Genomic DNA, 15,647 nt, shown 5'->3' with positions numbered 1-15,647 from the left:
TGACCATTTTTTCCATAACTTTACAGAGACATGATGTTAAAGCAATAGGTCGATAACTGCTTGTTAACAGGTTATCTTTTCCCGGCTTGGCAAATGGTAGAATCCTTGCTAATTCCCACACTAAGGGAAATAGGTGTTCTCTAAAAATTATATTTATTATACTAAGGATAAACAACTTAGTACATTCTGGAGTGTGTCTTATCATAGCATATGGGATATCATCGGGACCAGGAGCTGTGTCTTTAGAATTTTTCAGAGCAGATTCAAATTCTTTCATTGTAAATGGTATGTTATAAGATTCCTCTTTAGGAGGTGTGAAATCTATCCTTTTTTGTTCCTCCCTCCGTCGGTATTCTGCATAAGGTTTATCATCACATTTCTTTGAAACCTCTGCAAAATAACTGGCTAGCTTATCTGCAACAATCTGAGGATCAGCAACCTTGGTATCATTGATTTTTAGTACTGGTGGTTTTGATGGGCTGTATTTACCTGCTATTTTTCTTACTTTCTTCCATACTAAAGTAAGAGGAGCTTTGGCATTTATTGAGCTTATGAATATTGTCCAACAGCTTTTTCTGGATCGCTTAATTTTGAGCCTAAACTGGGCTCTTGCCTTGCGATACTGTACTTTGTAGTGATCGCACTTATGCCTTTTAGAGCGTGTTTTGGCAATTCTCAGTGCTCTGTGTGTCTTACAGCATTCATTGTCCCACCATGGAACAGGTTTGCGCACAAAAGTACCAGACGTTCTTGGGATTGATTGGAGGCCTGCTACAAATAACGTAGTATTAATCATTTCAATAGCATCATCTATTATTGGGAATTCTTCTGCAGTAGCATCAATAGAGCTTTTTTCAGTAAAAGTATACCATTTGGCTTTTCCTATATTCCATTTTGGCAGTCTAGATATTGGAGGACTTTGGGCAACTACTAATAATAATTGGGAAGTGGTCACTGATATGACGATCATCCATTACCTCCCAACTAAAGTCAATAATTGAATCTTCACTGCATATTGATAAATCAATTACCGATAAGGTTCCAGTTTGTATGTGGAAATGGGTTGGTTCTCCAGTATTTAATATCCCTACATTTAAGTTATTATTTATTGAAGTTAGATGGTTTCCTCTCTGGCTACTGACTATATCACCCCACATGGGGTCTCGAGCATTCATATCACCTTATATCAGATATGGTGTAGGTAGCTGGTTAACCAGTGAAGTAAAGTCTTCACTAGGAAAGGCAATACCAGGTGGTAAATACACACAGCATATGGTGTATTTCCGTTCTAAGAATACTTGTATAGCTACTGCTTGCAAGTTAGTTTGTATTTGAAAGCTGGTATGTAGGGTGTCATTGCGGATCATAAGTAGTGCACCCCCAAGGCTTTTGTTGTTAGGAGTATTTTCTGAATGGTATGGAGAAAATTCCTTTGGACAGGGAATGTTATGATTGCCCAACATAGTTTCTTGAAGTGCAACACAAATTGGATTAAAGTCATGAATGAGTACTTTTAATTCTTCCCATTTACTTCTAAGTCCTTGACAATTCCATTGAATGATGGATGAAACTTTGTTATCTTTTGGGTCCTCTGACATTGAGGTGTCTTTGAATTAATTCTGGGGATCTTTTGTCCAGAGATTGGGATGATTTCTTGGAATCTCCCAACTTTTTTTCAGTGGGGGAGAGAACTGGTGGAGACTCATCTTTTGTTGACAAGTCCTTTCCCATATATGATGATTTTAAGGGGTGGTGCCCAGTCTTTAAAGTGACATGGGCTGCAGGAATTTGAAGGAGGAGCTGCTGGCTCCTCTGTCGTAGGTGGCGGGCTTTTAATGGGGTCTCCAGAGAGAGGAGCTGCTGGCTCCTCTGTCTTTGGTGGAATGTTTTTATTGGAGTCTCCAGGAAGAAGTAATGGAGTGGCTAATAGCTCCTCAGAGGTATATGGTAAGGCTGCCATTGGCAGCTCTAACGTTGATGTTGGAGATGGAGTCAAAGGTCCATCTAGGGTGGAGGAACTTTGTTCCTCTTGAGAACTCAATGGATCTGAGATGGTCTTAAAGCTGTCTCCTCTAGACTTTAGGCTTTTACTATCAGGAAGTATAATACAGTCATCACTTCGAGATCTCTTGTTCAATTGAGTTCTAGGATTTGAATTATTATTTGATGAATTTTTTTCCATTTCTCTTCTTTTGGTGACTGAAGCAAAGGTGCGAATTCCTGGGTTAAAGCTGCTTGCTACCTTCTGTTTTGCTTCAAAGAAACTAATACGTTCCTTGGTCTTGACAGCCATTATTTCTTTTTCAAAACGATATCTCTCGCATTTTTTATCTGATGCTGGATGTTCTCCTCCACAGTTCACACATTTAGGAGCATTGCTACATGGTCCATGTGACTCCTGTCCACAGTTTACACATATTTCAATCTAACCCTTTGCTTTTCTACGGCAGGATGTATTTACATGGTCATACATTTGGCAGTGAAAACATCGCCTGGGTGAAGGGATATAAGGCCTAACTTTAAATTGATACCAAGCCACTAAAAGTATCTCTGGGAGTTTCAAGGAATCAAATGTTAATATTAATAAAGGTTGTGGACAGAGTACTCCATGTTCTTTTTTCATTATTCTCTTGACTTCTGTAACATTTTGATCTTTTAACTCTTTTAATAATTTCTCCTCAGAAAATTTCATCAGAGCTTTAGAGAAGATGACACCTCTGCTCTGGTTATAAGTTTTATGAGGCTCACATTTTATCTTGTTACCACAAACTGTTTCAATTTCTTTTAACTTGCTGCTTTCAGATGGTGACTGTACCTCTATCAATAAATGGCCTTTGCCTAAGGAGGAAATTTTTGGCTTTCTGCCTAAACATGTAATTATTTCTCTATATATTTCAAAAATATCTGAATCTTCTATATTGCCTTCTTCTAAAGACAAAGTTAAAAATTTATCATATGCTGCAGGCTCAAACACACCTGGCATTACTTCAATTGACCTAAGCTTCCTATTTTTTTCCTTGTTTAGATTTTTCCTCCTTAACCCAAGATTATACTGGTTTGGGTTAAAAGGAGTATAAGGGGCCATTGTTACCAAACTAGATCCCTTTCCAAGAGGCTGTACTGTATTGTCCTTTTCCGAGCAAGAGGTTGTCCTCGGTGTTTGGGGGAGGTTTATATGGTTTGCCATACAACGAGGATAATTAATTTCGTCCAGGCTTGAGTCCCTCTCACCAAGGAGGCCCAACTGGGGGAGGAGCAAAACTGTCACCCACAGAGGTAACTGCCCTGGGACCCTCACCTTGATATACGCCATACCCACGGTGCTTTAAGGGTCGTCAGTCCGTCGAGATCGGACCCAGCACTGTGGATATGGCATGATATAAAAATTTCCCCTCGCTCGACCATGTCGGGTACCCTAGTTTTACGGGTGGAGTGGCATGCCGTCCAACTCCACCCTCCATCAAGTTAAAAGAGCGGTCAATTCAATACTCCAAAACCATGCCAAGGTCATCAACGAAAGAAGAAGGGGGGAAGGGGGAAAATTTAGAGGAGGAGGAGTAAAGGAGTTAAAGGTCCCAATGATCAGTTGGATCCACAGCAGAGAGAGTAGGCATAAAGGGACATACTCTCTCTGCAGTGGATCCCTAAGCAAGGAGTTGGGATCAGGGGGTCAGAGGAAGAAAAGTAATTATGGTGTTTATTAGGAAAAATTCAGAGGAAGAAAAGTGATTATGGTGTTTATTAGGAAAAATTTAGAGGAAGAAAAGTGATTAGGTGTTTTATTGAAAATTCAGAGGAAGAAAAGTGAATAAATGTGTTTACTAGGACAAATTTAAAGGAAGAAAAGTGAATATGGTGTTTATTAGGAAAATTCCGAAAGAGAAAAGTGAAATAAAGGTGGGTTTATTAGGAAAAATTGGGAGAGAAAGAGAATATAGTGTTTATTAGGAAAAATTCGGAGGAAGTAAAGTGAATATGGTGTTTATTAGGAAAAATTTGGAGGAAGAAAAGTGAATATGGTGCTTATTAGGAGTAATTCGGAAGAAAAGTAAATATGGTGTTTATTAGGAAAAATTGGGAGGAAGATATGTGAATATGGTGTTTATTAGGAAAAATATTTTATTGGGAAAAATTGGGAGGAAGTAAAGTGAATATGGTGTTTAATAGTTTTAAAAATTGAGGGAGAAGAATGATGGTGTTTATTAGGAAAAATTGGGAGGAAGTAAAATGAAATACAGAAAGGAAAAATCCGACTTATCAAAAAAATAAAAACAAAATAATAATAATAATAATAATAATAATAATAATAATAATAATAATAGTAAAGAGGATATAATAATAAAGAGAATTCTAAGAAATTGTCCCTCTCCAGTGCTTGGTCGATTTGGCGGGTATAACAGAAGAGCGACCGTATGTACGTACCTTCTTTGATATCATAAGACGGTCAATAAAAGATTTTACTTATCAAATGCTAATAAGAGTCGACTTGCAATTCATTCCACACTGCCCTTGCCACCTCATTTCTGTGGGATTGCTCCCAACACGGGGGGGGTTGTCTCGTTTTGGCCAGACCCGAAATCCACGTCGAATGAACACTTTCTTAGCCCTCATCACGAAAGAAATGGTTCCATTAATAGTAAAATTTACAAAAGACGTTCAAAGTGCATCGGTCTCTGCGTCAACATCCAATTTTTTCAATTTCCGAACATGATAGTTCGGGTTGTCCGGGAATGATCACGTAGGATTGGGAGCTTAATCCTGAGTGATCTACTGTTTGTCTGTTCTGGTATTTATTTTTTTTTATCTTCTACGTCAGTTCAAATCTTAAGTTTATTTTTGCTCGCTCCTATTGTATCATGGACCAGGTAGTCCAGTCTAGTCTAGTCTAGCTTCCAGCTGTCGCCATGGGGAAAAGATTTACATTCTAAGCTATATTTTCAAGTAAGCCAGTTGGTTAAAAAGACGTTTTTGTTTGTTTGTTTGTATGGTGTTTTTACGTTGCATGGAACCAGTGGTTATTCAGCAACGGGACCAACGGCTTTACGTGACTTCCGAACCACGTCGAGAGTGAACTTCCATCACTAGAAATACACATCTCTGACGCCTCAGTGGAATGCCCGAGAATCGAACTCGTGGCCATCGAGGTGGTAGTCCAAGACCAAACCAACCACGCCACTGAGGCGCTTAAGCAGACGTTTTGTTTCAGGATGTTTCAGTCTCAGTGACACATTATTTCAGGCTAGTTTCAATGATAACAAACCGGATATTGTCCATTAGTAGGGAAACCGTTGGGTAACCTGAGGGTAGAAAATGTGTCATGTAAAAGACCCTTAGCTGAAATTGTCTCTTAATATCATCACAAATAATATTATTACGATTACTGCTACTGTTCTTATCATCTATATCTTACTCTGATTATATATGTAATTACTTAACAGCTCCGCCCGCATGTAAAGGGAGATAAAGCCAATGAAACGTCTCGTATCAAGACGAAAATATTACGTATTTACCTCTATGTTTCTGAAGTTTTAAGACAGAGATTTCACGGAGATTCGCAAGAACGACCTTGATTCGAGTAAACTACAACATTAAGATTTCTTTGTAAACTGCAAAAATTACGATTCCTGTCGTATTACTTCCGAGTTACAAGACCAATGCAGATAGCGGTCGAGTTTAATTGAAAGAGATTTTTCAGGTACTGCCAGACAACAGCGTGAAAAAAAAAACATGACTTTAAAATTCATGACTTTAAAAGCGCTTGGTGATGAGAAGAGAACTTCCTGAAGATCATCAGATATGCAAGGGTATCGGCCATGACCTTGAGGTGACTGGAAAAGTGGGAGGGGCACTGGTGGTCGGACCATCATAGGCACACAAGCGAAGACCGGCCATAAGTTCTCACTGGGGCGCACAGCGAGATTGCTTTGTACTTGTATGGTGATTATGATACGAACAAGAAACGATTAAAAAAAAAAGTTACTTGAGTAACATTCATCTTTGGCAACTCTGTTGGAACCCGCGCAAATATTCCTGTAATGGCCGTATTTGGTTTTGATGAAACCCCTTTTTTTCTAATAATTATTAATAATCCTCTCAAGTTGCGAGAACTGGATTTCACGCTGGATTCATTTTAATCTTATAATTTCCCCTCATAATGATCAAAATGAATTATTTCATGACTATCCTTAATGACTTCATATAGTTCTAGCTACCATAAAAGTAAGGAAACAAAGTAAATGTGTCTGGTTAACTTCTATCAACATATTCTTAAGGATAAGTGATAAGGTCACACTGTGGTTATTTGTGAAATTCGAGTCTTATGAGAACTGTATGAATCTCTCTTCGTATTCTTGTTTGCACAGAACTTCGTTCAATAACACTCTCTCTCTCTCTCTCTCTCTCTCTCTCTCTCTCTCTCTCTCTCTCTCTCTCTCTTCATTCTTATCACCTACTGCTTCTTTTCCTTGATATAATATAATAATACTAATAATAATAATAATAAAGTAAAGCAGTATTAATAACAGCATAAAGGTATTTACAAGTCCTGTATTTTCCCCATTAAGTAAAGTAAAAAAAAAACTACTTAAAGCAGATAAAGAAAACAAACTGATATTATGCAGAATTTAATTTACAAGATAATTAGCGCCCTAATTTTACTCAGAGCTAAGATCATGTGTCTCTCCTGAATAAAATACCAAAAGCTTGATATAGTAGAATCAATTTAAGAGAGAGAGAGAGAGGAGAGAGAAGAGGAATGGGACCACCTGTGACGTCCGTAACAAATTTAAGAGAGAGAGAGAGAGAGAGAGAGAGAAGAGGAATGGGACAACCATGTGACACGTCCGTAACAAATTGAGAGAAACTTCCTTCTCCTCAAATGCTAGGGATTATGTATAGAGAGTAAGATAAGAAGAAGAATAGAAGCAGAGGAATTTATTGTTCACTAACATCGTTCATAATTAAGTCTCTCTCTCTCTCTCATAGAACTATGAAATAAGAAGAACAGAAAGTAGAGGAATTTTTTCAATTAAATTCTTTTTCATTAAATAAGTCTCTCTCTCTCTCCTCTCCTCTCTACTCTCTCTCTCAAATCTCTCTCTCTCTAAGCCTCTTTTTCTTCTTTCTTAAATAGAACGATGAAATAAGAAGAACAGAAGTTAGAGGAATTTTTCAATTAAATTTTTTTCATTAAATAAGCTTTCTCTCTCTATCTCTCGTCTCTCTCTTCTCTCTCTCTCAAGAGCCTATAAAATAAGAATATTAGAACAGAGGAATTTATTTCACTTAACTTCGTTCATTAATTAAGTCTCTTCTCTCTCTCTCATAGAACCTATGGAAATAAGAAGAAACAGAAGTAGGAGGAATTTTTTTTTCAATTGAAATTCCTTTCATTAAAATAAGTTTTCTCTCTCTTCTCTCTCTCTCCTCCCCTCTCTCTCTCTCTCCTCTCTCCTCTCCTCTCTCTCATCATTGGAAACCTATGAAATAAGGAAGAATCAGAAGTAGAGGAATTTTTTCAATTTAAATTTTTCATTAAAATAAGTTTCTCTCTCTCTCTCTCTCTCTCTCTTCCCTTCGCTTCTTCTCTCTCTCTCTCTCCCTCCTATAGAACCTATGGAAATAAAAAGAAGAACAGAAGATAGAGGAATTTTTTCAATTTAATTCTTTCAGTTAAATAAGTTTCTCTCTTTCTCTCTCTCCTCTCTCTCTCTCTCTTTCTCGCTCTCTCTCTCTACTCTCTCTCTCTCTCTTAGAAACTATGAAATAAGAAGAATAGAAGTAGAGGAATTTTTTCACTTAACTTCATTCATTAAATAAGTCTCTTTCTCTCTCTCGCTTTATCTTTATTACCCACATAATATAATAATAATAAATTATAGTGATAACGACATCAACAAGGGAATGAGTAAAGAACGAAATAAAACGCTAGAAATATCCCGCACAAAATGTTAGAAAACGTCTAAATAAAAATATCTGATACAACGACGAACAAGGCTCTCGACTAATTGGATGAGATAAGAGGCAGCAATAACAACTCGGAAGAAAAATCTTAATAATTACAGTCTCTCGAAGGATCGGGAAACTAATTGCAGAATAAACAAGCAAAAAATGCGCGTTTTCTGTTCGGCGGTGGCGGCCTCAGCCACGGTCCATGAAGCTCTCAGCCGCTGCCCACGAATCTCAGCCAAGGTCCAGTGATGGCCTATGTTAATGGTACCTATAGCGCTGCTAGAAGAACGATTATGGCTAACTTTAACCTCAGATAAAATGAAAGCTACTGAGGCTAGAGGGTTGCCGGTACCTACTACATGTAGCGCTGCCAGAAGTATGATTATGGCTAACTTTAACCTTAGATAAAAATAAAAGCTACTGAGGCTAGAGGGCTGCAATTTGGTATGTTTGAGAAATGGAGGGAGGATGATCAACATAACAATTTGCAGCCCTGTAGCATCAGTAATGTTTAAGATCTGAAGGCGGACGGAGAGACAAAGCTGGCCGAATAGTTTTCTCTTACAGACAACTAAAAGGTAACTTTACTTTTTGCAGGCGCACCAAGTGACAGATTCGGCTTCGAATGGCTCCACAATGTGCGAAGAACCAGTGATTTATATAAAAAATTTGGCAGCGGTCATCGGCGGATATACTGATTATATTAATAACATCAAAGGAATCAAAATTCTCATGTGCATTTCATAATTGCTTCCTTATTCATTTCCAAGATGTTACTTACTTCTAATGAAAACTATGCTCTTCGGAAGATTGAATTTCAAGTCAATGGCCCCCTTTTGTGGGCTTGTTTCTAATGAATACGGTTCATCGTCTGAATAATAATAATAATAAATAATAATAATAATATAATAATAATAATAACAATGAAAGTTGTTTTATAGTGATTCATATTCCCCACATTACCACATAGTTCGAGACCTTCCTGAAAGTTATGATCTGAGTATATATATAAATAAATATATATATATATATATATATATATATATATATATATACATATATATATATGTATATATATATGAATATATGTATATATATATATATATATATATATATATATATATATATATATATATATATACACACGCTACATTCATACTTCAACAGCTGAATTCTGTATGAACCCCTGTCATTGTACGCGTGCAGGCTCGTTTACTATTACATGTGTGTAAGAAAGGAACCTAAAATAAAAGGTCATGAAAGGGATAGAGATATTTATTTTTAAAAAAAATTCAGAAAATGAATTAATGGCATAATCAGACAGACACAGACAGACAGACAAGCCAAAACGACGTTCGCCTCAGGCAAGCGAACTGAATATTTACATTCAGATCTGGTAACTCGTTTTCATGCACAAGAACAAGAACGGCGCAAGCAAATATCACGTCCAGTTTCATCACCACACAAGTTACAAGCACAAGAAGACGCGACATAATGGATTCATCTTGTTCCAATCATGGTAACCTGCCATGACTCATATACGGAATAAGAAAAAAAAGATTAGTGGAGCAATTAATGGCTCTGACCAGTCTCTCTGCGGGATCAACCCGAATCACGTGATCCGAACTCATAATGCAGAGAAGGCTCTCTGGCCTTTCTCTCTCTGGATGTCACTTCTGAATACCAATGGATTTCTCTGTGCATGAGAATATTGGTCGTCTCCCTGGCAACTCCTTTTCTTAGAAGCAGAGGCCTTACAATGGAATGACGGCAAGAGAAATATAGGACACGTAACATTAAGAAAAAAAGATGTTTCCAAAAATTATGGGACTACAACCCAGACAGACGCCGCCATAATAGAGTTGGTATACAGATACTCATCACGGTTATAAATACCAAACTTCATCTTCGAGGTGTTCCTCATCCTCGGCTCCTTGGGTATCTTGACCTTCAAGCTTGTGTCCTTTATCCTAGGAGTCTCGTTTAGCCATTCAGCGAGCAGGACTCGAGGCACTCCTTCATGTAGTGACCTTCATCATCCCCTGGTGCTAATGACCGTCCTCATTCTCTGAAGAAGTTATTTGTTCGGTGGCTATCATGCAACGCAAACGCTCAGCAGAGGCGGGTGAATACATACAGTATATATTTTTGAGGAAACAACCTGAACGAATACAAGTTTTCAGCTTGGTTTTCGTAAAACAACAACCATAGAAATTTTACACAATACGTACCCATAATCTCTTCAAGTCTTTACATTTACCTTTGTCTATATCTTGTCTTTCATTTATAAACTAACAGACGAATAAATAAATGAATAATTAAACTGATGTTTAATCGAATACACAACATCTAAAGAAATGAAGATAAAAGGCCCATGAATACACTATTCAGACGTTGCAACCAATTGTTTCTGACCCTTCTACTTCTGTGTCCCTGTTCACAGAAGTGTCCAACGTATGAATAGTGTTTTTACGGGCCTTTTACCTTCGTATTATACTGTTGGATTACGGCAAAAGACATCCACATAACGAAAGCGCTATACAAAACACGCAACAACCTTAATACACGAAATTCAACGGAATGACGATTGCCAATAGCGTTCTCGTAGGTTGTCTGACATACGAAGAGCATCGAGTCGACCCTTGGGAAAGCGTCGAGAGAGAGAGAGAGAGAGAGAGAGAGAGAGAGAGAGAGAGAGTACTTCTGACCTGGGAGACAGCCAAATGGGGGTCTGGTTGAAGGATGGTGACCTTATCGATGAGACAAGCATCAGTTTTCCTTCGCTCTTACGTTGGACCTGATGCCTTATCACGATGCGAAACGACTGGCTGATTTACGAGACTTCAGACTCGTCCGTGAAATGCAGCGAGCGACGTGAAACGGCCCACAAATTGAAGGGGTCGAGATCGTAAAAAGAGATTTTTAAAGAGGTCTTTTTAATTCCTTTGCTAATATGTTGTTGAATGATGATAAATGTCTGAAGTTCCTCACTATTTGCTATTTGACAAGGAACAATTCCTAGGTAAAATGCTGATATATGTCTGACGTTCATTTAACCACTTTCGCTGGTTCTTAAGAGGTTTCCTAAAGCGCTTGGTTTCAGTACAGCGATATTTACATAAAGAAAAGACTGACTTTCATCTACCCAGCTCATTTACATAATCGTTTGAGTCACGGACCTCGGGAAAGACACGAAACGTTTGAAAACTGACACAAATCTAAACCAAGAGATCTGAGTTGCAAAAACTTCACGCGGAGAGTGTCCTAAATAAATTAACCTACAGCGAAAGGTTACTACAGTGCATTTCATTCAAGCTGGCTTCTCGCGTCTCATTGTGACACACTGCCGCTCATATAATACTCCTAGGGTTCGCTGAATGATTAAAAAAATAAATAAATAAAATGAAAAAAAATTGAGGTGGGCGAGACTGATGTATGTAGTATATTCTATTGCATGATTAGAAACAATTTTTTTTTTTTTTTTTTTTGGGGGGGGCGGGGGACTGATGTATGTTAACTACTAGTATGCATTCAGAGGAGGAAAAAAAATATTGAACAGTCCTGAAAACGTATCATTAATCCGTGTAACTTTTCGGTTTGCATTAAGTCTGACCAAAATTGGGAAAATTGCTGATCACTCGAGAATGCAATGTTTCCCAGAGAAAACGAAAACGAAGAACGGTACAGGTAGTAGTAGTAGTAGTAGTAGTAGTAGTAGTAGTAGTAGTAGTAATAATAATAATCTAAGGGGTCCACAATCTTCAACGACTCTTGTTTATTTTTTAAATTTACCTCAGTACCTAGTGTACCTAATTGTTCATTTAGACTGAAGATAAACCCAGGGAAGGGTTCGGAAGCTTTTTGTAAAGTTTTAAAAATTATACACGGACTCGTAAAATTTTTTATTATTGTGGACCCCTTAGAATATTATATATACTCTCGAGATAGAGAGGTTTCCCCAAATAATAATAATAATAATAATAATAATAATAATAATAATAATAATAATAATAATAATAATAATAATAATAATAATAATAATAATAATAATAATAAGAGTAACTATTATCATTTAGTAATACATGGAAAACACCAACAATGAAAATCGAATTGCTAATTTTCAGAAAACTCAACAAATGAAAGACTATGAAAAACACTCAAAAACAATTGAACAACGAAGACAATTAAGAAGCTCGAAACCCTCCGATCTCAACTAATGGCCGCTCCAAATCCCCTACTTACTAATAAGCAATTAGGACCCATCTCAACACACGCTGCTATAAGCAAATTCGGCCTTATTCGGGAAGCGAGCATTATCAGGATGACAGATGACAATGAATCTGTCAAAACACACGCAGAGAGAGGGACTCGTTAATCTGAACAGGTACTACATATGCCAGGTTCAATCATCAAGAACCGGACTGTTCTAATTCAATTTCCATTTGAGAGAGAGAGAGAGAGAGAGAGAGAGAGAGAGAGAGAGAGAGAGAGAGAGAGAGAGAGGTTCGTCTTACGATACTGCTTTTTCAATGTGATTGCCTTTCGATGTGAAGAACATCCTACAATCCTTTTTCTCAGTCCATATCAACTCACTTCTTTCGAAGAAGTTAACTGGAGAGAATAATGATCTGAATTGGTATTTCTTGTTACATGTCTGGAAATTTAATCATCTAAAACCTGTCAAAAATTTTTCGCGACTGCAACTCGAGTATAAGCATATGCCATTCAAGCAAGCGACAAAGAATAAGTACACACACACAATATATAACACAACACCACCACACACACACACACAATAATATATATATAATTATATACTTATATATATATATATATATATATGATATTGATCACGAAGTATATACTTTGGCTCTCGCTGTTTCATTTTTTCCTTCGTGGCACCTTTATATATATATATATTATATATATAATATATATTTATATATTAATTATATATTATATATATATATATATATATATATATATATATATATATATATATATAAAGGTTTTTTGCCACGAAGGAAAAAATGAAACAGCGAGATAGCCAAGTTTTATATACTTCGTGATCAAGTTATATATAGATATATTATATATATATATCTATTATATATATATATATAATATATATATATATATAATGTTACCCAAGAAACAAAACTTATTTGAGACAGTGACTGGGCCACAGCAATAGAGTTGCCTGAATTATGAGCTATTTTCCACACCCCTAAGACACGCTAGCTTGCAGCCTATGATACCAAACACACAAACATAAAACACCCTTGTAAACGAACCCCACAGCCAGCAGAGGTCTGCTGCAGCACACCAGCTTAACAACAACAACCCCAGGGAACCCAACCTCCTGCAACCTCGCCCAAGTCTATGCATATGATGAGGTGGTCTACCAAAAGCTGGCGTCGTCTTGGACTTACTCACCCACCTCCGGGTTTCATAACAAGGCTGAGGTGAGAGAAACAAGTAAATAATGCGCCGGAGTTTCTTCGGCGCAATCGAGTTCTCCGTACAGCGTATTTAATCAAGGCCACCGAAAACAGATATATATCTTTCGGTGGTCTCGGTATAACGCTGTATGATACTCTCAGCCGGTCGTGGTGGCCTGTCCTATATCGTTGCCAGAATCACGATTTTGGCTCACTTTAACCTTAAATAAAATCAAAACTGGTGAGGCTACAGGGCTGCAATTTGGTGTGTTTGATGAATGGAGGTTGGATGATCAACATACCAATTTGCAGCCCTCTAGCCTCAGTAGTTTTTAAGATCTGAGGGCGGACAGAAAAAAGTGCGGACGGAACGGTAGTTTTCTTTTACAGACAACTAAAATTGAGAATGGCCAGCGTGATGAGATTGAGGAATAATTGATAGATGTTTTTTACTGTTCTTATATATATATATAATAATGACCATTATTTTCTTTTGCAGCTATACACCCTTACATAACGAGCGTCTTTCTATTATCTTTTCGCGATAGAAACTACTTGAGAATAATGTTGAACTCAAAATTACGATGTGACTAATAAGAGAGTTAAACTGTTTTATCAGGCATCCAAAATTTCAACATCATCAAATAAACTTTCAGGAAAGTTTAGCAGTTTTATCACTGACAGTATCAGTGCTATGTCTGCACGCGGACAATAACATCCAGTAAAGTTACTGAAAATAAATAAATAACTACTTCTCCTTATGAAGAAATCGAGCTAAAAAAAACATCTGGCGTGAGAGGTTCAGCACTGCAACACGCAGTCATCGTGCAGATTGTGTTATGATACGATATATGAAGATTGATTGCTTTCTAAATGCAACCTCCCATTTTGACTAATGATTTTCTTAGTTGTATTTTTAAAAACAGCAGAGACAGCCAAAGTAGTCAATCTAATCCTTTTAATGTACTGATCTTAGTATAAAATTTAGGCCAAAGGCCAAGCATTGGGACGTATGAGGTCATTCTGCGCAGACACTGAAATTGCCAGCGAAAGTTTTGAAAGGAGTAACAGGAGGAAACCCTCGCAGTTGCACTTTGAATCAATTGTTAGTAGGAGGGTGGATAGTAAGGTGAGAGAATATGAAAGGAGGTACAGCAAAAGGAACGAAAGGGGTCGCAGCTAGGGGCCGAAGGGACGTTGCAAAGAACTAAATGAACATAATGGCACTGTGGTATAACAGCGAAGGGAAGGTTTGGCCCTACATTTGTTTTTATAACAAGAGAAAATAACATGAGTTTGGGAAAATAAAAATGGGAGACTTTTATTTTCCCCTTTTCTCTACATGACCCACCTCATCGTACTACTTTCTTGTTTACAAACCTTTTGCAGATCACCTCTCGGCATTTCCTAACCTTTGACCTTTTTGGTTTTCATGCCCCAAAATGACTAAGCCACCAATTAACAGCTTCAAAGTTTCTCGTCATGATCTTCAGTATCTCATAATAAAACTAAACGCTGCCGTATCCATATTCACAGGTAACTTTTAATCTTCCTTCCAGTTCTACACATGCGATGGTTCACCTCGTCACAGGGAAAGGTGACTTTAATTCACAGCCACTTAAAGAGAAAGGGGACTTTAATTCACAGCCACTTAAAGAGAAAGGTGACTTTAATTCACAGCCACTTAAATAGAAAGGTGACTTTAATTCACAGCCACTTAAAGAGAAAGGTGACTTTAATTTACAGCCACTTAAAGAGAAAGGTGACGTTAATTCACAGCCACTTAAAGAGAAAGGTGACATTAATTCACAGCCACTTAAGATTCAGTTATTAGTGCTCAGATTGAAATGGCTAGGAGGTTTGAAATCTCCTCCTCAAGCCCAATGGAACAGTGGCTGGAGCAGAACCTCTAGTCGAGACAGGGAGCCCCAGCAAAAGAAGAGGGAAAGATCTACTACAGGAGAGTAACTCTTTCTGTATTTTTTTAAGCTTTTCGAGACGGGAAATAAACGACACACTACAATGGCAGTAAGAACTAAGTAACACCAAAACAAATCACCCGGTTTTTAAAAGGAGATTTGAAAGTTTCCACCGTTGGGATTCTGGCGGGCAAGTTTAAAGATGTCTGAAACTGTTCATCTCTGTAATCAGTTATCTTTCAAGAGGTGGCTCCCACTCATCCTTCGGGGTCCGCAACCACTTTACTCTTAGCGTATTTTTCCTATTCCCATGAAACTTAAGCGTCAAATCAATATG

General features: G+C 37.5%; 1 protein-coding gene across 1 annotated transcript; it reads right to left on the bottom strand.

Annotated features, from left to right (window-relative positions):
- Positions 1 to 1,702: 1,702 nt before the first annotated feature.
- LOC135226649 (uncharacterized) lies at positions 1,703 to 3,085 on the bottom strand. The gene is made up of 2 exons (XM_064266362.1): positions 2,606 to 3,085; positions 1,703 to 2,398 (listed from the first exon to the last, which is right to left on the bottom strand). Exons 1-2 carry the CDS (start codon positions 3,083 to 3,085, stop codon positions 1,703 to 1,705), a joined length of 1,176 nt encoding a protein of 391 aa, XP_064122432.1.
- Positions 3,086 to 15,647: the final 12,562 nt, after the last annotated feature.

This window comes from Macrobrachium nipponense, chromosome 15, assembly GCF_015104395.2.
Source record: "Macrobrachium nipponense isolate FS-2020 chromosome 15, ASM1510439v2, whole genome shotgun sequence".
Classification (NCBI taxonomy): Eukaryota; Metazoa; Arthropoda; class Malacostraca; order Decapoda; family Palaemonidae; genus Macrobrachium; species Macrobrachium nipponense.
This window is presented reverse-complemented; position numbering and strand designations above follow the sequence as displayed.